The 20,763-nt window shown below is 45.0% G+C and overlaps 2 protein-coding genes across 2 annotated transcripts in view; one reads left to right on the forward strand and one right to left on the reverse strand.

Moving 5' to 3' along the window:
- Positions 1-20,763, reverse strand: part of LOC118360546 (plexin-A2-like) — an 80,451-nt gene that overhangs the window by 20,037 nt on the left and 39,651 nt on the right. The gene's annotated exons all lie outside the window — the stretch shown is intronic.
- Positions 16,637-17,711, forward strand: LOC127913019 (transcriptional regulatory protein AlgP-like). The gene is made up of 2 exons (XM_052484211.1): positions 16,637-17,272; positions 17,331-17,711. Exons 1-2 carry the CDS (start codon positions 16,637-16,639, stop codon positions 17,709-17,711), a joined length of 1,017 nt encoding a protein of 338 aa, XP_052340171.1.

Raw genomic sequence — 20,763 nt, forward strand, 5'->3', positions numbered from 1 at the left:
ACCTCTTTAAGGAATACCTAGGATACCTTAAGATTTAGATGCACTATTGTAAAGTGACTATTCTACTGGATGTCATAAGGTGAATGCACCAATTTGTAAGTCGCTCTGGATAAGAGCGTCTGCTAAATTACTTAAATGTAAGTAGCAGCAGTAGCAGCAGTAGCTGAAGTAGCAGCAGTAGCAACATTATCAGCAGTAGCAGAGGTAGCAGAAGTAGCAGCAGTAGCAGCAGTAGGAAAAGTAGCAGCAGCAGTAGCAGCAGCAGTAGCAGAAGTAGCAGCAGTAGCAGAAGTAGCAGCAGTAGCAGCAGCAGTAGCAGTAGCAGCAGCAGTAGCAGCAGTAGCAGTAGTAGCAGCAGCAGTAGCAGTAGCAGCAGTAGAAGCAGAAGTAGCAGCATCAGTAGCAGTAGCAGCAGTAGTAGCAGAAGTCGCAGCAGTAGCAGCAGAAGTAGCAGCAGCAACAGCAGTGGTAGCAGCAGTAGCAGCAGCAGAAGTAGCAGCAATAGCAGTAGTAGCAGTAATAGCAGCAGCTGTAGTAGTAGCAGTAGCAGCAGCAGCAGTAGCAGCAGAAGTAGCAGCAGTAGCAGTAGAGGTTGCAGTAGTAGCAGAAGTAGCAGCAGTAGCAGCAGTAGCAGTAGTAGAAGCAGAAACAGCAGAAGTAACAGTAGTAGCAGAAGTATAATGTAGCAGAAGTAGAAGTAGTAGCAGTAGCAGAAGAAGCAGCAGTAGCAGCAGTAGGAGAAGTAGTAGCAGAAGCAGCAGAAGTATCAGTAATAGCAGAAGAATAATGTAGCAAAAGTAGCAGCAGTAGCAGTAGCAGCAGTAGCAGTAGTCATAGTAGCAGTAGTAGCAGCAGCAGCTGTAGAAGTAGCAGTAGCAGCAGTAGCAGTAGTAGCAGCAGCAGCTGTAGTAGTAGCAGTAGCAGCAGCAGCAGTAGCAGAAGCAGTAGTAGCAGCAGCTGCTGTAGAAGTAGCAGTAGCAGCAGTAGTAGCAGCAGCAGCTGTAGCAGTAGCAGCAGTAGCAGTAGCAGAAGTAGCAGCAGTAGCAGCTGTAGAGGTACCAGTAGCAGCAGTAGCAGTAGCAGCTGTAGAAGTAGCAGTAGCAGCAGTAAGAGTAGCAAAAGTAGCAGCAGTAGCAGCTGTAGAAGTAGCAGCAGTAGCAGTAGTAGAAGTAGCAGTAGCAGCAGTAGAAGGTGTAGAAGTAGCAGTAGCAGCAGTAGAAGTAGTGTTACAGTATAACTTTAGACCGTCCACTCGCCCATACCCGGGCATGAACCAGGGACCCTCTGCACACATCAACAACAGTCACCCACGAAGCATCGTTACCCATCGCTCCACAAAAGCCGCAGCCCTTGCAGAGCAAGGGGAACCACTACTTCAAGGTCTTAGAGTAAGTGACGTCACCGGTTGAAACGCTATTTAGCCCACACCGCTAACTAAGCTAGCCATTTCACATCCGTTACACCAGCAGCTGTAGAAGTAGCAGTAGCAGCAGTAGAAGTAGCAGCTATAGAAGTAGGCTCGCAAAATCAAGGATGTTCAGACGTTGCGCTACTACAAGAGTAATTAGTGTGAAGCTGGATGGAGTAGCTGTGGACCGTGTGTGTGTGGGTCGGTGGGGACGCCAGGGGGGTGAAACATGTCAAACACAAGCCTACATCGTTCGTTACGCTACACATTTGCATTTCTCAGCAGGAAGAGAGGAGAGGACATCAGAGAGAATCAAGCCATGGGTGAGGGAGAGATGTGGCTGGAATAATCAGCTGCTTCTTTGAATTTGTCATTTGCATATGTCTGAATTGGTGTTCTGGGTGTGTCTGATATACAGTACAGTGGAGATTTACAGTCCCTCTCCACTACGTCTGGTCATTTTACACACACCCCTCCCCCAAGCCCATGGCTGTCAGAACCTGTTCATTGTCATCCTGTGTCGTCGTCGTCGTCCCCCGCCTCCATCTGTGATCAACTGATAAGCTACTCAGCCAGTCCAGACTTTAATATACACTCCTGGGGAGAGTATTGATCCCTCAGCCCATAAACAGTGAGTTCCTAGGGGCCACTGGGGCCTGGAAGCCTGTTAGCTATTAGAGGGACTGGCGTGTGCTGGTGTGGGCTGGGCTGAGGGAGGTGCATGGGCTGCTCTGAGGTGTCCCAGGAGCACTATACTATATGAGCATGGCCATAAAATAGTGGGCCTAGGCTATAAACCAGGGACAGGACCCCCTCATACCATTTCTCCTACCTTCCTTCCTGCACCATGCCTGCACCAGCCATGCTGCTTCCTTTGTTTGAGTGTGTGCATCGTCCTGTGGAGGTGCCGAGCAGAGCAGAGAGAAAGTTCAGAGTTCAGAGTAGAGAGTAGAGCAGGGTAGAGTAGAGCAGAGAGAGCAGAGTAGAGTAGAGCAGGGTAGAGTGGAGCAGAGAGAGCAGAGTAGAGTAGAACAGAGAAGAGTAGAGCAGAGAGAGCAGAGTAGAACAGAGCAGAGTAGAGCAGAACATAGTTGAACAGAGCAGAGTAGAGAGCAGAGTAACGCAGAGCAGAGTAGAGCCGAGCAAAACAGAGTAGAGTAGAGCAGAGTAGAAACGAGCAGATCAGAGTAGAGTAGAGCAAAGCAGAGCTGAGTAGAGCAGAGTAGAACAAGATTAGAACATAGCAGAATAGAGCAAGGTAGAGTAGAACAGAGCAAAGTAGAACAGAGCAGAACAGAGCAGAGTAGACCAGAGTAGAACAGAGCAGATCAGACTAGAGAGTAGAACAGAGCATAGTAGAACAAAGCATAGTAGAGTAGAACATAGTAGAGCAGAGTAGAGCAGAGCAGAGTAGAACAGAGTAGAGTAAAGCAGAATAGAACCGAGCAGATCAGAGTAGAGCAAAGCAGAACAGAGTAGAACAGAGCATAGTAGAACAAAGCAGAGTAGAACAAAGCAGAGTAGAACAGAGTAGAGTAGAACAGAGCAGAGCCGAGGAAAACAGAGTAGAGCAGAGCAGAATAGAACCAAGCAGATCAAAGTAGAGAGTAGAGCAAAGCAGAGTAGAGTAGAGCAGAGCAAAACAGAGCAGAGTAGAGCAGATTAGAACATAGTAGAGTAGAACAGAGCAAAGTAGACCAGAGTAGAACAGAGCAGATCAGACTAGAGGGTAGAGCAAAGCAGAGTAGAGTAGAGTAGAGTAGAGGAGAGTAGAACAGAGCAGATTAGAACAGAGTAGAGTAAGCAGAATAGAGTAGAACAGAGCATAGTAGAACAAAGCAGAGTAGAACAGAGTAGAGCAGAGTAGAATAGAGTAGAGTAGAACAGAGCAGAGCCGAGGAAAACAGAGTAGAGTAGATCAGAGTAGGACAGAGCATAGTAGAACAGAGCAGAGTATAACAGAGTTGAGTAGAGCAGATTAGAACATAGCAGAGTAGAGCAGAGCAGAGTAGAACAGAGCAGAGTATAGAACAGAGATGAACAGAGCATAGAACAGAGATGAGCAGAGCAGATCAGAGTAGAATAGAGCAGAGTAGAGTAGAGCAGACTAGAGCAGAGTAGACCAGGATAGAACAGAGCAGAACAAAGTAGAGCAGAGCATAGTAGAACAAAGCAAATTAGAGTAGAACAGAGCAGAGTAGACCAGAGTAGAATAGATCAGAGTAGAACAGAGTAGGGTAGAGCAGATGTGAATGCCAAATGTAAAAGTGTTCCTTACAGTGCACTACTTTTGACTGTCAAATGCAGTACGCTATAGAGGGAATAAAGTGCCTTTTGTGATGCAGCCCAGAGTAAATCCCTCTGGAGGTGTAATCAGGTTCCTGCAGCAGCTCTTTCCTCCTCAAGCCCCAAAGCCTGTTGGCCTTTAGGGCTTTAGAACACAGGCAGGCAGCACCCGCACGCCCACCTCCTTTAACACCCCTCCATCTCCCTAACCCCCTCCACCTCCCCTGTGGTATATACACTACTGTTCAAATGTTTGGTGTCACTTAGAAATGTCCTTGTTTTTGAAAGAAAGACATTTTTATTGTTCATTAAAATAACATCAAATTGATCAGAAAAACAGTAGACAATGTTAATGTTGTAAATGACTATTGTTGCTGGAAACAGCTGATTGTTTTGTGGGAACTATTATAATGAAGCTGCCAGTTGAGGAGCTGCCAGTTTCCAGCTACAATAGTCATTTACAACATTAACAATGTCTACACTGTATTTCTGATCAATTGAATGTTATTTGAATGGACAAAATAATTTTATATTCTTTCGAAAACAAGAACATTTTTAAGTGACCCCAAACTCTTGAACGGTATTGTATATATTTATAAACTGGGTAGTTTGAGCCATGAATTCTGATTGGCTGAAAGCCATGGTTTATTAGACCGTATACCACGGGTATGACAAAACTAATTATGTTGGTAACCAGTTTATAATAGCAATATGGCTCCTTAGGGGTTTGTAATATATGGTCAATATACCACAGCTAAGGGCTGTGTCCAGGCACGCCACGTTGCGTTGTGGTTAAGAACAGCCCTTATCCATGGTATATTGGCCATATACCACACCTCCTCGGGCCTTATTGCTTACCTATACAGTGCCCGTCAAACGTTTGGACACACCTACTCATTCAAGAGTTTTTCTTTATTTTTTACTATTTTCTACATTGTAGAATAATAGTGAAGACATCAACACTGAAATAACACATATGGAATCATGGAGTAAGCAAAAAGTGTGAAACAAATAATTCTTCATCCTTGATGACAGCTTTGCACACTCTTGGCACTATCTCAACCAGCTTAATGAGGTAGTCACCTGGAATGCATTTCAATTAACAGGTATGCCTCGTTAAAAGTTCATTTGTGGAGTTTCTGTCATTCCTAATGCGTTTGAGCCAATCAGTTGTGTTGTGACAAGGTAGGGGTGGTATAAATAAGAAGGTCCTATTTTCTAAAAGACAAGTCCATATCATGGCAAGAACAGCTCAAGTAAGCAAAGAGAAACAAAATCATTACTTCAAGACATGAAGGTCAGTCAATCCAGATAATTTCTTTTAAAATTTTGTAAGTAAAAATGTTAACCCTTTTTCTCCCCAATTTCGTGGTATCCAATTGTTTAGTAACTACTATCTTGTCTCATCGCTACAACTCCCGTACGGGCTCCGGAGAGACGAAGGTTGAAAGTCATGCGTCCTCCGATACACAACCCAACCAAGCCGCACTTCTTCTTAACACAGCGCGCATCCAACCCGGAAGCCAGCAGCACCAATGTGTCGGAGGAAACACTGTGCACCTGGCAACCTCCACAGGAGTCGCTGGTGCGCGATGAGACAAGGATATCTCTACCGGCCAAACCCTCCCTAACCCGGACGACGCTAGGCCACGGCCGGTTACGACAGAGCCTGGGCGCGAACCCAGAGTCTCTGGTGGCACAGCTGGCGCTGCAGTACAATCCAGATAATTTCAAGAACTTTGAACGTTTCTTCAAGTGCAGATTTAAAAAACCATCAAGCGCTAGGATGAAACTGGCTCTCATGAGGACCGCCACAGGAATGGAAGACCCAGAGTTACCTCTGCTGCAGAGGATAAGTTCATTAGAGTTACAAGCCTCAGAAATTGCAGCCCAAATAAATGCTTCACAGAGTTCAAGTAATAGACACATCAACATCAACTGCTCAGAGAAGACTATGTGAATCAGGCTTTCATGGTCGAATTGCTGAAAAGAAACCACTACTAAAGAACGGAACATTTTTCAGCTGGATCTTCACAACTAGCTATCGAGCTAAACCGCAACCCTGGTTGATTACTCCTGGCTAGCGTTTCCACCCACTTAGCTTGAAGCTAGCCCGGCCAGAGCCCCTGTGCTACCACCGTAGCATACTCCTGGGCTACAATACCCGGACCCACGACCGGTCTATCGATGTCACCGCATGAAGAGGAATAAACAGACTCACCCCATCGCGACGTCCCCCAAAGGCTAACTCTCTAGCCCTTGCTATCTCCTTGCTTGCTAATTCGGCCTGCTAACTGCTAGCTTGTTTAGCCCAGAACTCACTCAAGAACCTCCAGAAGCTAACCAGCTAACTAGCTACAAGCTATTTAGTCATTGTTAGTTGTTTAACCTGGATAACACTCGCCTGTCCAGCTCCCCTGCCCAAACCACCGCTGCCCCCTGGACACTGATCACTTGGCTACATAGCTGATGCACGCTGGACTGTCCATTAATCACGGTACTCCATTCTGCTTGTTTGTTTTATCTGTCGGCCCCGTTGCCTAGTCAACGCCATTTTACCTGCTGTTGTTGTGCAAGCTGATTAGCTGTTGACTCACCTACTGTTTTAGCTAGCTTTCCCAATTCAACACCTGTGATTACTGTATGCCTCGCTGTATGTCTCTCTCAAATGTCAATATGCCTTGTATACTGTTGCTCAGGTTAGTTATCATTGTTTTAGTTCACAATGGAGCCCCTAGTCCCACTCTTCATACCCCTGATACCTCCTTTGTCCCACCTCCCACATATGCGGTGACCTCACCCATTACAACCAGCATGTCCAGAGATACAACCTCTCTCATCATCACCCAGTGCCTGGGCTTACCTCCTCCTTACCCGCACCCCACCATACCCCTGTCTGCGCATTATGCCCTGAATATATTCTACCATGCCCAGAAACCTGCTCCTCTTATTCTCTGTCCCCAACGCTCTAGGTGACCAGTTTTGATAGCCTTTAGCCGCACCCTCATACTACTCCTTCTCTGTTCCGCGGGTGATGTGGAGGTAAACCCAGGCCCTGCATGTCCCCAGGCACCCTCATTTGTTGACTTCTGTGATCGAAAAAGCCTTGGTTTCATGCATGTCAACATCAGAAGCCTCCTCCCTTGTTTTGTTTTACTCACTGCTTTAGCACACTCTGCTAACCCTGATGTCCTTGCCGTGTCTGAATCCTGAGAAGGCCACCAAAAATTCTGAGATTTTCATACCCAGCTATAACATCTTCCGTCAAGATAGAACTGCCAAAGGGGGAGGAGTTGCAGTCTACTGCAGAGATAGCCTGCAAAGTAATGTCATACTTTCCAGGTCCATACCCAAAAAGTTCGAACTACTAATTTTGAAAATTACTCTCTCCAGAAATAAGTCTCTCACTGTTGCCGCCTGCTACCGACCCCCCTCAGCTCCCAGCTGTGCCCTGGACACCATTTGTGAATTGATTGCCCCCCATCAAGCTTCAGAGTTTGTTCTGTTAGGTGACCTAAACTGGGATATGCTTAACACCCCGGCAGTCCTACAATCTAAGCTAGATGCCCTCAATCTCACACAAATCATCAAGGAACCCACCAGGTACAACCCTAACTCTGTAAGCAAGGGCACCCTCATAGACGTCATCCTGACCAACTGGCCCTCCAAATACACCTCCGCTGTCTTCAACCAGGATCTCAGAGACCACTGCCTCATTGCCTGTATCCGCTACGGTGCCGCAGTCAAACGACCACCCCTCATCACTGTCAAACGCTCCCTAAAACACTTCTGTGAGCAGGCCTTTCTAATCGACCTGGCCCGGGTATCCTGGAAGGACATTGACCTCATCCCGTCAGTAGAGGATGCCTGGTCATTCTTTAAGAGTAACTTCCTCACCATTTTAGATAAGCATGCTACGTTCAAAAAATGCAGAACTAAGAACAGATACAGCCATGGGTTCACTCCAGACCTGACTGCCCTCGACCAGCACAAAAACATCCTGTGGCGGACTGCAATAGCATCGAATAGTCCCCGCGATATGCAACTGTTCAGGGAAGTCAGGAACCAATACACGCAGTCAGTCAGGAAAGCTAAGGCCAGCTTCTTCAAGCAGAAGTTTGCATCCTGTAGCTCCAACTCCAAAAAGTTCTGGGACACTGTGAAGTCCATGGAGAACAAGAGCACCTCCTCCCAGCTGCCCACTGCACTGAGGCTAGGTAACACGGTCACCACCGATAAATCCATGATTATCGGAAACTTCAACAAGCATTTCTCAACGGCCAGCCATGCCTTCCGCATGGCTACTCCTACCTCGGCCAACAGCTCCACCCCCCCCGCAGCTCCTCGCCCAAGCCTCTCCAGGTTCTCCTTTACCCAAATCCAGATAGCAGATGTTCTGAAAGAGCTGCAAAACCTGGACCTGTATAAATCAGCTGGGCTTGACAATCTGGACCCTCTATTTCTGAAACTATCCGCCGCCATTGTCGCAACCCCTGAGATCCCCAAGGATTGGAAAGCTGCCGCAGTCATCCCCCTCTTCAAAGTGGGAGACACCCTGGACCCAAACTGTTACAGACCTATATCCATTCTGCCCTGCCTATCTAAGGTCTTCGAAAGCCAAGTCAACAAACAGGTCACTGACCATCTCGAATCCCACCGTACCTTCTCCGCTGTGCAATCTGGTTTCCGAGCCGGTCACGGGTGCACCTCAGCCACACTCAAGGTACTAAACGATATCATAACCGCCATCGATAAAAGACAGTACTGTGCAGCCATCTTCATCGATCTTGCCAAGGCTTTCGACTCTGTCAATCACCATATTCTTATCGGCAGACTCAGTAGCCTCGGTTTTTCGGATGACTGCCTTGCCTGGTTCACCAATTACTTTGCAGACAGAGTTCAGTGAGTCAAATCGGAGGGCATGCTGTCCTGTCCTCTGGCAGTCTCTATGGGGGTGCCACAGGGTTCAATTCTCGGGCCGACTCTTTTCTCTGTATATATCAATGATGTTGCTCTTGCTGCGGGTGATTCCCTGATCCACCTCTACGCAGACGACACCATTCTATATACTTTCGGCCCGTCATTGGACACTGTGCTATCTAACCTCCAAACGAGCTTCAATGCCATACAACACTCCTTCCGTGGCCTCTTAAACGCTAGTAAAACCAAATGCATGCTTTTCAACCGATCGCTGCCTGCACCCGCATGCCCGACTAGCATCACCACCCTGGATGGTTCCGACCTTGAATATGTGGACACCTATAAGTACCTAGGTGTCTGGCTAGAAAATCAAATAAAGAGTCGGCTTTCTATTCCGCAACAAAGCCTCCTTCACTCACGCTGCCAAGCTTACCCTAGTAAAACTGACTATCCTACCGATCCTCGACTTCGGCGATGTCATCTACAAAATTGCTTCCAACACTCTACTCAGCAAACTGGATGCAGTTTATCACAGTGCCATCCGTTTTGTCACTAAAGCACCTTATACTACCCACCACTGCGACTTGTATGCTCTAGTCGGCTGGCCCTCGCTACATACTCGTCGCCAGACCCACTGGCTCCAGGTCATCTACAAGGCCATGCTAGGTAAAGCTCCGCCTTATCTCAGTTCACTGGTCACGATGGCAACACCCATCCATAGCACGCGCTCCAGCAGGTGTATCTCACTGATCATCCCTAAAGCCAACACCTCATTCGGCCGCCTTTCGTTCCAGTACATGCTGCCTGTGACTGGAACGAATTGCAAAAATCGCTGAAGTTGGAGACTTTTATCTCCCTCACCAACTTCAAACATCAGCTATCTGAGCAGCTTACTGATCGCTGCAGCTGTAAATAGTCTATTGGTAAATAGCCCACCCATTTTCACCTACCTCATCCCCACAGTTTTTATTTATTTACTTTTCTGCTCTTTTGCACACCAATATCTCCACCTGTACATGATCATCTGATCATTTATCACTCCAGTGTTAATCTGCAATATTGTAATTATTCACCTACCTCCTCATGCCTTTTGCACACATTGTATATAGACTCCCCTTTTTTTCTACTGTGTTATTGACTTGTTAATTGTTTACTCCACGTGTAACTCTGTGTTGTCTGTTCACACTGCTATGCTTTATCTTGGCCAGGTCGCAGTTGCAAATGAGAACTTGTTCTCAACTAGCCTACCTGGTTAAATAAAGGTGAAATAAAAAAAATAAAAATAAAAATCCAGGTGCTCTCAAGCTGGTTGAGAGAATGCCAAGTGTGCAAAGCTCTCATCAAGGCAAAGGGTGGCTACTTGGAATAATCTCAAATATAAAAAAATATATATATAATCAATTATTCCATATGTTTTATTTCTTATATTTTATGTCTTCACTATTATTCTGCAATGTAGAAAATATCCAAAAATAAATAAAAACCCTGGAATGAATAGGTGTGTCCAAACATTTGACTGGTACTGTATACATATATATTATGACCCATCCATCTCTCCATTCCTTCCTCCTCTCCCTCTATCTTTCCTCTTCCCCCAAGGCCATGGGAAGATACTGTATGTGTTTAATTCTTCTCTTTCATGTTGTGGCGGGTGAGCTGGTGGTAGGTGGACTGAAGAAGAAGAAGTGACTAAATGAATGATGTACATAAATGACTTCTCAAAGGTTAGTTGTTAATAAAGCTGTAGGATGAGAAACTTGGTTGATGTTGTTTCCTTCTGCTGCTCTTCACAGGGAGGGACTGATTATGCCGGCAAGCAGGGGATTTAAATAGTAGGATTGCAATCGCTTGTTCGTCGCTTTCTTGTTTGAAGCCACATTCTGTTTTCTCCTGCTCACTAGGAGTCAGATTTATCGGCGACGAATCACAACCCAGTCACCTTATAACTTACTTAGACCTAAAGAAGACACTTTGCATCTTGGGTGATACGCCTGACTGAGTCTGTGGTAGCATTTGTGTGAGGTGGAAGGCTGCAATACAGCCATTCTTGCCCAGGCTTGATTTGTTTATGAAAATGAGCTACAATGAAGGGAGGACCATACCAGCATTGTATAAATGCCTTTTTTTTTTTTACATACAATACAATACCAGCCCTTAGTTCACTGCCCCAGCAACATAGGCCTTACAGATGTAGGATCTTAATTTGATCACCTTGTTGCAGGATAACGTTCCTGCAATGCAGGACATTTTAAATGTGTAGTGTAATTTCCACTTAGAAATTTCCAACTTGATTATACCTTACAAAAAATGTATCAACACCAACACACATATCCATTAACTATAACCCACATAATAATTCACATTTCCTGTTGCTTTAGGATTCTTTTCCTGCTGTAGAAAATGAAGATGTATATCTGTATCTCCAGACCCGAATGTTGCGTGCCGGCTGCACGCTGGCCAGTGACTCAATTTGTCTGCCACCGGAGACTACTAGCTAAACAACACCTCCACGCCACTATCTCCACTATCTCCACTATCTCCACTATCTCCACTATCTCCACTATCTCCACACTCAGCCATCTGTCTTCTAAACAAGCCTTGTTTGTGTGTCCGCTTTGATTTGTTGACACATTACAACTGTGTAAGTTGTAACGATGCAGAAAGATGTACTGGCGAACAGGCAAATGTCAGCTACTGTGGAAATTAGCTCATACCAAAGACATGCTTACAAAAAGCATTTAACTGCTCAGCACACAATGTATTAACCTCTAACTGCTTGAATCAGTCTGTCCTGTGTTTATTAATCATGCATTTGAATCATTTAGGGCGGAAGCCATCCTAGCGGTTAAGAGCGTTGGGCCAATTACCAAAAAGTTGCTGGTTTGGATTCCTGAGCCGAATAGGTGGAAAATATGTCGATGTGCACTTGAGCAAGGCACTTAACCCTAATTGCTCCTGTAAGTTGCTCTGGATAAGAGTGTCTCCTAAATGACTAAAATGTAAATGTAATCAACCAGCTCTCATTACTAGTCTGTATGTAGGCACAGCTCTTCCATTGACTGGAGGGGTGCTTTGACACACAGCTGGCCTATAAGTAAGTACAAGTCAAAGAGGTACAGTACAGAGATCAGTAGACTTTGAGTAAACTAGTCTCTAGGCAGACAAAGCCCAGGCCAGGCATGTGAGTGAAGCAATATTAACAACTGAGTAAGAAGTTCAGCAGGAAAACAGGAAGACAAGCATTCCATTGTGCATTAGAAGATGTGATCATGGTTTGGAAATAAACCCTGTGTTCATCTAAAGTTTCCCATTTATAATGAAACAGTGGGGCTGTGACACAGACTGAACCACACGTTGGCATGCTGAACTCACCCACGCTGCTGCCTGTGATTGCCTTGCTAACCCAATGGGACCTGCTGTCTTACTGCAATCAGCTCTTTCTATAGCGCATTACTTTTTGGCCAGAGATGTCTCTGGCCTAAAGTAGTGGTCTGTATAGGGAATAGGGTCCCCTGCCTGTGTGCCCCTGCCTGGTCCATGTGCCTGAGCGCTGGAGATTTCCCCGGTCAATGACCACTGGCTGAGCTTCAGGGGCAGTGCCAGGCCAGCAGCGGGCACACGGAATAGCAAGATGGTACCTATAGACTGTTCATGGCTCCTAAGCAACTTTGCAGTATTTTTTTTATTTCTAACATTATTAGCACAGAAAGTCCTTTCCACTATTACATACAGCCGGAAATAACTTTTAGATATTAGAGTGGTGGTAAATATGAATTTCCTGAATTTAACCCTTTGTTCGTAAACCCGAATCAATTCCACTTATCCCAGAGACTGTTCCAATAATCAAGTCGAGATGAGGGCGAGGATCTCCTTCCAGAGAGACATCAGGGACTGTAACATACTCTGTTTCACTGAATCTTGGCTCTCCCTGGATATACTGTCCACGTCCATACAGCCACCTGGGTTCTCAGTACATCGCGCAGACAGGAATAAAGAACTCTCCGGGAAAAAGAAAGGAGTTGTATGTTTCAAGATGAATAAATGCACTACTCATGGTGTGATTGTGGCACAGGAACTCAAGTCATTTTGTTAACCAGACCTAGAATACCTCACAATCAAATGTCTCCCGAGGTCCATACAGAAATGGTTTGTCAAGATTGGTGTGGAAGAACTTAACTGGCCGGAAGTTGGAGTAACGGTGGTCGAGTGTTTTAGCAGCGCAAATACTACAGTCAATGTGTTGATAGAACTTTGACAGCTTTTTCCGTGTGGTATCGGCTTGAGGGGGGATATGCACGGCCGTGATTATAACCAAAGAAAATTATCTTGCGAGATAATACGGTCAGCATTTGATTGTGAGGTATTCTTGGTCGGGTGAACAAAAATACTTAAGTTCCTGTACGTTATCACAATTACACCATGAATCGTTAATCATGAAACATACACCCCCGCCCTTCTTTCCTGAGAGATATTTATTCCTATCTGCACAATGAACTGAGAATCCAACTGGCTGGACTGACTCAGACTGTATATCCCGAGAAAGCCATGTTTCCATGAAACAGAGTATGTTACATTCCCTAATGCCCTCTGGAAAGATACCCCCGCCCTGAGCTCGTCAACTTTATTATCCAGAGACTGAACATTAGCGAGTAATATACTCGGAAGCGGTGGGTGGTGTGTGCGCCTCCTAAGTTGGGGAAGAAGCCCACTCCGAGTACCTCTCCTCCACTGGCGTTGTTCTGGGTTGGCCTCTGGAACCAGTTCAATTGCCCTGGGGGTGCAAACAAAGGATCCGCTTCAGGAAAGTCATATTCCTGGTCGTAATGCTGGTAGTGCTGGTGAGTTACCACTGCTCTGATATCCAATAGTTCTTCCCGGCTGTATGTAAAACCACACAAAAAATTCTGGGCTAACAATGTAAAAAATAATACATAAAAAAATAAAATACTGCAAAGTTTCCTAAGATCTAGAAGCGAAGCAGCCCTCTCTGTCGGTACCATTTTACTCCGGACTCCAACATTGCTCATCCTAATATTTATATATTTCTTAATTCCATTCTTTTACTTTTTAGATTGGGTGTATTGTTAGATATTACTGCACTGTTGGAGCTAGGAACATAAGCATTTCTCTACACCTGCAATAACATCTGCTAAATATGTGAATGCAACCAATAACATTTGATTTGATTTGAGGGAGACAGAGAGCTGCATTGTGGCAGCTAGGCTAATCTGTAGAAGTGAAGGGGTTTTATAAGTGGAAAATGAGGGGAGGAGAGGACAAGCTAAAGGACAATGACAAAACAGACCAACAAAATGGTACTTGACTGATGTGTGGACAATGGACAGTGCTGTAGCCTGGCCACATGCTCTAGAGAAAGTGGTGAAATGCTTTCAGTAAGCTGGTCTATAGCTCAGAATCCGGTCAACCTGCTGGAAGAGAGCAGTCGTTTCTCTCTCCCTCCCTCCCCTTTGTGTCTCTTGACTCCCCCCCACACTAAGCTCCTTAACAATGCAGCCAAATTGTGTTTGATCTCCTAAATTCATATTTACAGACATTGTATTCCAGCAGATAAAGAACATAAACCAAAATCCGGTTACGCTGTTAAATCCGATAATTGTTGTGGGATAGGGAAAGAAATGACATATCGCAATTCCACGGCTCGGATGAATTCAGTTATTCCCTGAATGATTCATGTAAACCATGACATTTAAACAGTTAAATAAAAGTGAGACACTACAATCTACAGGAGACCAACTTGGGGTAAAAATAAACAAACAACAAATAAGTTGAAAACATAATTAAGAATAAAAAGAAAAGTGCCTGGAGCAAAACATTTCTGATTGGGTTGAAGAAAGTGAACCGTCAGCAGCAGTGATAGCGGCCATTTGCATGTTGCTATTAAAAATAGAACGTTTTAATCTCCTCTGAAGGGAGGTCTTTCTGTATAAGAGGAGAAGACTATAAAAAAGTGTTTAGCGGGAAAGGTTAGTCCATTAGTCTTTATTTCAGCTGACATCCTGCTGGAGATAATGAGAGGGTTTCTGCTGCTACGTCTCGTCTCGAGGAGTTGGACTAGTTACATTTAGAAGTTCCTTTATCTCATTATAGGAGCACTGACTGAAATGGTACCCCATTCCCTATATAGTGCAGCCATTTTGATCAGAGCCCTATCGGTCCTGGTCAAAAGCAGTGCACTACATACAGTGGGCAATAGGGTGCCGTTTTGGACGCACCCAGTGTGCAGTGGTGGGGACTGTCTCTGTGCCAATCCTCTGTCTGTTTCCAATAACACTAAAGCCATTACATCACATCCATCCAGCTGTACGATCCAGCCCACCACAGGGAGATGTCACAGTAAGTAAGGAGTGGAAGAGAGGAAGAAAGGAGGGATAACACTCACTGACTACAGGGCCTATGTTTCCTTCCCTGTGCTACTGTTGTTATGGAGAAATTAGGGTGGATATTTCCTTTACTTAACAGCTAGGCCTATTCCTAGAGCTGGGACAACAAACTGAAAATTATCGATACGGACCGAACCAACCATTTATTGAGGACATTTTACTGAGATCGATAACTTTACTAGAGGAATTAAATGATATTAGTGCTAATGTGGGCCCCTGCTAAGAGGACAATGGTAGGCACAATATTCAAAGTAGTAGCAGTTTTAACGGTAATATAAAAAAGTAACTGATGTGCACGTTAATGTTTTAAACTTATTGTTCAATTTATCGTGATAATTCAGTCAATTTACCTATTCAATTAACCTCTGTAGCTGTCAACTGAAATATGCAAAGGCGATATGTTGGTCATGCAAGAACTATGTAGTGTAAGTAAGCAGCTATTAAACTGTTACAACAAGCACAACATAGACGAGGCCACTGTAATCTCCAGACAGACACAGCAATTTCACTGAGTGCTGCTGTCGTTTTTTATCATTATACATGGCCACTACTATGCTCTAAGCCAGGTGTGTCAAAACCCTTTTTTTTACCCAGGGGGCCACATTAGTTCTTCAACGAGGGCCGCACTGAAAATGTGTTATATTTCCTTGCCGTCAAAATTTGCTAAAAATAGTCTTCTATTCATAATTTTCTTTATTTTCAATGCTCCCTGACTGTCAAGCTTTCATTTCAGTGATTATTTGCGAGCTGGACAGTCAAGAAACTGCATGAATGTAGATCCATTATCCTTTCTACACCGTTTCCATTTGGTTGTAGTCATTGTAAAGCATATTAAGTATGTGTCAAACCCTCCGCCTAAAACCCCGTGGGCCGGATTGGACACCCTCAAGGACCGAATCCCACCCGCGAGCCATATGTTTGACACCCCTACTCTAAGCTATGACTAAACAGGACTAGGAGCTTAGCATAGTAAATGACTACACTCGTCCATGATGACACATACACTCTGGGCCACTCTAAGGGTACTTAGTCAAAGAGGACACTACATCCAGTGTTTCTTTCATAGTGACCCACATCACTGCTCTAGTGCCTAGCCCATGGCCTAGTGGCCTTAAGCCTACTGTAGTGCCCTAGGGCTGAGGAAGTCTCTACCTCCACTGTCTGGGTCTCCTGAAGCCAGTCACTGAGCTAACAGCAGCTTCGGTGGTGTTATTACATAGATATTACTAATCAAACTGAAGCATATCAAAGTCACACTTTGACGTCTTGCACAGAAAAGCCATGTCCTTGTCAACTAGGGCCAGATGATACCAGTATTGCGATACTTGTTAATATCGTGGCAAGGAAACAAAACATGAAGCGCACTTCACTTCTTTATGAAAACAGCCCTAATGGTGAAAACAAACATCAATCATTATGTTGTCATCCAAAGTCACATTTATGTATTTTCCAAGATCTAGCAAGCAATATTTTACATACAGCAGGTCTGCTCCCTTTTTATCAGTTTGGCAAAGGAAAAAACGCGATAGAAGAATTGGCAGGAGTGAGCATACATACAAGCTTTTCCTTGAATGCAAACAAGGCCGTGTGCATCTAATCTTCCCTACCCTGTTGAGACTCAATGAGGCACCCTGCCACCCTGCCTGCCACCCTGCCTGCCACCCAGCCTTCCACCCTGCCTGCCACCCTGCCTACCACCCTGCCTGCCACCCTGCCTACCACCATGCCTGCCACCCAGCCTTCCACCCTGCCTGCCACCCTGCCTGCCACCCAGCCTGCCACCCATCCTTCCACCCAGCCTGCCACCCTGCCACCCAGCCTTCCACCCAGCCTGCCACCCTGCCTGCCACCCAGCCTGCCACTCTGCCTTCCACCCTGCCTGCCACCCACCCAGCCTGCCACCCTGCCTACCACCCAGTCTGCCACCCTGCCTGCCATCCAGCCTTCCACCCTGCCTGCAACCCTGCCTGCCACCCTGCCTGCCACCCAGCCTGCCACCCTGCCTGCCACCCAGCCTGCCACCCTGCCAGCCACCCAGCCTGCCACCCAGCCTTCCACCCAGCCTTCCACCCTGCCTGCCACCCTGCCTGCCACCCAGCCTGCCACCCAGCCTTCCACCCAGCCTGCCACCCTGCCTGCCACCCAGCCTGCCACCCAGCCTTCCACCCAGCCTTCCACCCTGCCTGCCACCCAGCCTGCCACCCTGCCTGCCACCCTGCCTGCCACCCAGCCTGCCACCCAGCCTGCCACCCAGCCTGCCAGCCCTGCCTGCCACCCTGCCTGCCACCCAGCCTGCCACCCTGCCTGCCACGCAGCCTGCCACCCAGCCTGCCACCCAGCCTGCCACCCAGCTTGCCACCCTGCCTGCCACCCTGCCTGCCATCCAGCCTGCCACCCTGCCTGCCACCCAGCCTTCCACCCTGCCTGCCACCCAGCCTGCCACCCTGCCTGCCACCCAGCCTGCCACCCAGCCTGCCACCCAGCTTGCCGCCCAGCTTGCCACCCTGCCTGCCACCCTGCCTGCCACCCTTTCTGCCACCCTGCCTTCCACCCAGCCTTCCACCCTGCCTGCCACCCTGCCTGCCACCCAGCCTGCCACCCTGCCTTCAACCCTGCCTGCCACCCAGCTTGCCACCCTGCCTGCCACCCTGCCTGCCACCCTTTCTGCCACCCAGCCTGCCACCCAGCCTGTTTGACGCTGCATTTGAGCTTTGTTTGGATAAGTGCTCAGTGGCATTATGCCTCAAACCTACTACGACATCCTTGGAGAGAGCTTACAATATCATTGTTATTCTAATGTATTTTGTTCCCCCACCCACTGCACTACCTCCTCAAAACACACACACACAATACAAACAGTCACTCTCCCCGCAATAACACAATCAACAACCCCCTTGTACCAGTCATTTTCATTTGGAGCATCAATAGCGAGATGGGATTTCCTCAGACTGACAGACATATCACTGGTGTCTTCTAATCAGAGCTGTAAGCAACTCTCAGGCGCTGAGCAGGTTTCTATTAGCTAGGCTGATTTCCATACATCTGAATTGTAAAGAGAAGAGGAGATGTAGAAAAAGGAGGAGAGGAGGAGGAAGGGAGAGGAGAATGAGGAGGAGGGGACAAGAGAGGAGGGGACAGGAGAGGAGGAATCCTTAACAGAAGAGGAAAACCAACAGGCTGCGTGTCACCGGGGGCAACTGGATCAGATTGAGCTCCTCAACTGGGGAGATAGGAATTACATAAAGCTGTTTGACTGACAGCATACAATTTTTCTCAACGGGAAACTCTTAACCATTCCTGCAGCATGTCTCCTATGCTGTATAATCCCTGTGCTTTGAAAATCAGGTCTAATGAAAGCAAAGGGAAAGATGACGTAGTGTCAGCAGTATGCAGTCAACAGTAAAATGCCCGGCGGGGATATGTTATTCTATGTGTTTCAACTTACTGGATATCATTAAAGGTAGTGTAAGTGTTATTGTAAATTGAGCAATAGTAATGATGTCATTTTGTAGGCACTAACACGGAAGCCAAACCGGCTGCGCGCGTGCGCCATCGCGCATAAATGTATTTTGTTCCCCCTACACCATACGTGATCACGACACGCAGGTTAAAATATCAAAACAAACTCTGAACCAATGACATTAATTTGGGGACAGGTCGAAAAGCATTAAACATGTATGGCAATTTAGCTAGATAGCTTGCACTTGCTAGCTAATTTGTCCTATTTAGCTAGCTTGCTGTTGCTAGCTAATTTGTCCTGGGATATAAACATTGAGATGTTATTTTACCTGAAATGCACAAGGTCTTCTACTCCGATAATGAATCCAAACATAAAACTGCCGACTGAATCGTTTCTAGTCATCTCTCCTCCTTCCAGGCTTTTTCATCTTTGAACTTATATGGTGATCGCATCTAAACTTTTACTACAACAACCGGCAAAACATTTAGTCTTTCAATCACCTACGTGGGTATAACCAATGAGGAGATGGCATGTGGGTACCTGCTTCTATAAACCAATGAGGAGATGGGAAAGGCAAGACTTGCACCGCGATATGCGTCAGAAATTGGAATGACTTCTATTTTAGCCCTTGGCATCGCAGACGCTCGTTGGCGCGCGCGAGCAGAGTGGATGCAATAATTGAATAACATTGGATTTCTACATTTATTTTGCGACGCTCGTGCACACGACGTGTCCGGTCTGGTCAGCATGTAACTCCGCCATGGTTTGTTGTACAAAGCCTATGGGGAAATGAATGGAGTTTTAGGAGGGTTTTGGGATAAACGTTGAAAATAAGGTCTGTGGTAACACAGGCTTAGGAGATCTTATACGTTGTATTCTATGAGATAATAATCTTCATCAGTTTACGTCACATCTTGTGAATTTTGAAGCATTTAGGTAATCAAAACAGGCAAATAAAGCACGTCCTTCATAATTCATAAAGGTCATTTCAACTGACGGATATTATCTCACAGAACGAAATGTATAAGATCTCCTAAGCCTGTGTTAACCTCAGACCTTATTTTCAACGTTTACCTCAAAACCCCTTAATTTCCCCCATAGGAATGAATGGCTGAAAGAAACAGAGCAAACTCAAGCTGGCCAACTCTATTGGCTGAAGTAGTACAGGGAATTCCACACTGTCCATTCCATGATGACATATTATACATATTTGATGGTATATCTTCCATTTCTCTTCCTCTGTAGTTTAGAAAACCAGGTTAATTACACTTTAAATCATGAAAGTACTGTTTAAAACCAGGTTAATTACAATATAAATCATGAAAGTACTGTTAAAACAAGGTTAATTACAATATAAATTATGAAGGTACTGTTAAAAAACAGCTTAATTACAATATAAATCATGAAGGTACTGTTAAAAACCAGCTTAATTACAGTATAAATCATGAAAGTACTGTTAAAAACCAGCTTAATTACAATATAAATCATGAAGGTAATGTTCAAAACCAGCCTAATTACAATCAAATTTATGAAAGTACTGTTTAAAACCAGGTTAATTACAATATAAATCATGAAAGTACTGTTTAAAACCAGGTTAATTACAATTTAAATCATGAAAGTACCGTTTAAAGTCAGGTTAATTACAATATAAACCATGAAAGTACTGTTTAAAACCAGGTTAATTACAATATAAATCATGAAAGTACTGTTTAAAACCAGGTTAATTACAATATAAATCATGAAAGTACTGTTTAAAACCAGGTTAATTACAATATAAATCATGAAAGTACTGTTTAAAGTCAGGTTAATTACCATATAAATCATGAAAGTACTGTTAAAACCAGGTTAATTACAATATAAATCATGAAAGTACCATTTAAAGCCAGGTTAATTACAATATAAATCATGAAAGTACTGTTTAAAACCAGGTTAATTACAATATAAATCATGAAAGTACTGTTTAAAGTCCGGTTAATTACAATATAAATCATGAAAGTACTGTTTAAAGTCCGGTTAATTACAATACAAATCATGAAAGTACTGTTTAAAACCAGGTTAATTACAATATAAATCATGAAAGTACTGTTTAAAACCAGTTTAATTACAATATAAATCATGAAAGTACTGTTTAAAACCAGGTTAATTACAATATAAATCATGAAAGTACTGTTAAAAACCAGGTTAACTACAATATAAATCATGAAAGTACTGTTTAAAGTCCGGTTAATTACAATATAAATCATGAAAGTACTGTTTAAAGTCCGGTTAATTACAATATAAATCATGAA

The sequence above is a fragment of the Oncorhynchus keta genome, chromosome 28 (assembly GCF_023373465.1).
Source record: "Oncorhynchus keta strain PuntledgeMale-10-30-2019 chromosome 28, Oket_V2, whole genome shotgun sequence".
Taxonomy (NCBI): Eukaryota; Metazoa; Chordata; class Actinopteri; order Salmoniformes; family Salmonidae; genus Oncorhynchus; species Oncorhynchus keta.

Excerpts from the sequence above, each read along its gene's own strand:
- LOC127913019 (XM_052484211.1), top strand. The coding sequence starts at position 16,637 with ATGAGGCACCCTGCCACCCTGCCTGCCACCCTGCCTGCCACCCAGCCT. Across the intron at positions 17,273-17,330 it reads CCCAGCCTGCCACCCAGCCT|CCTGCCACCCAGCCTGCCAC; the intron begins GCCAGCCCTGCC and ends CCTGCCACGCAG.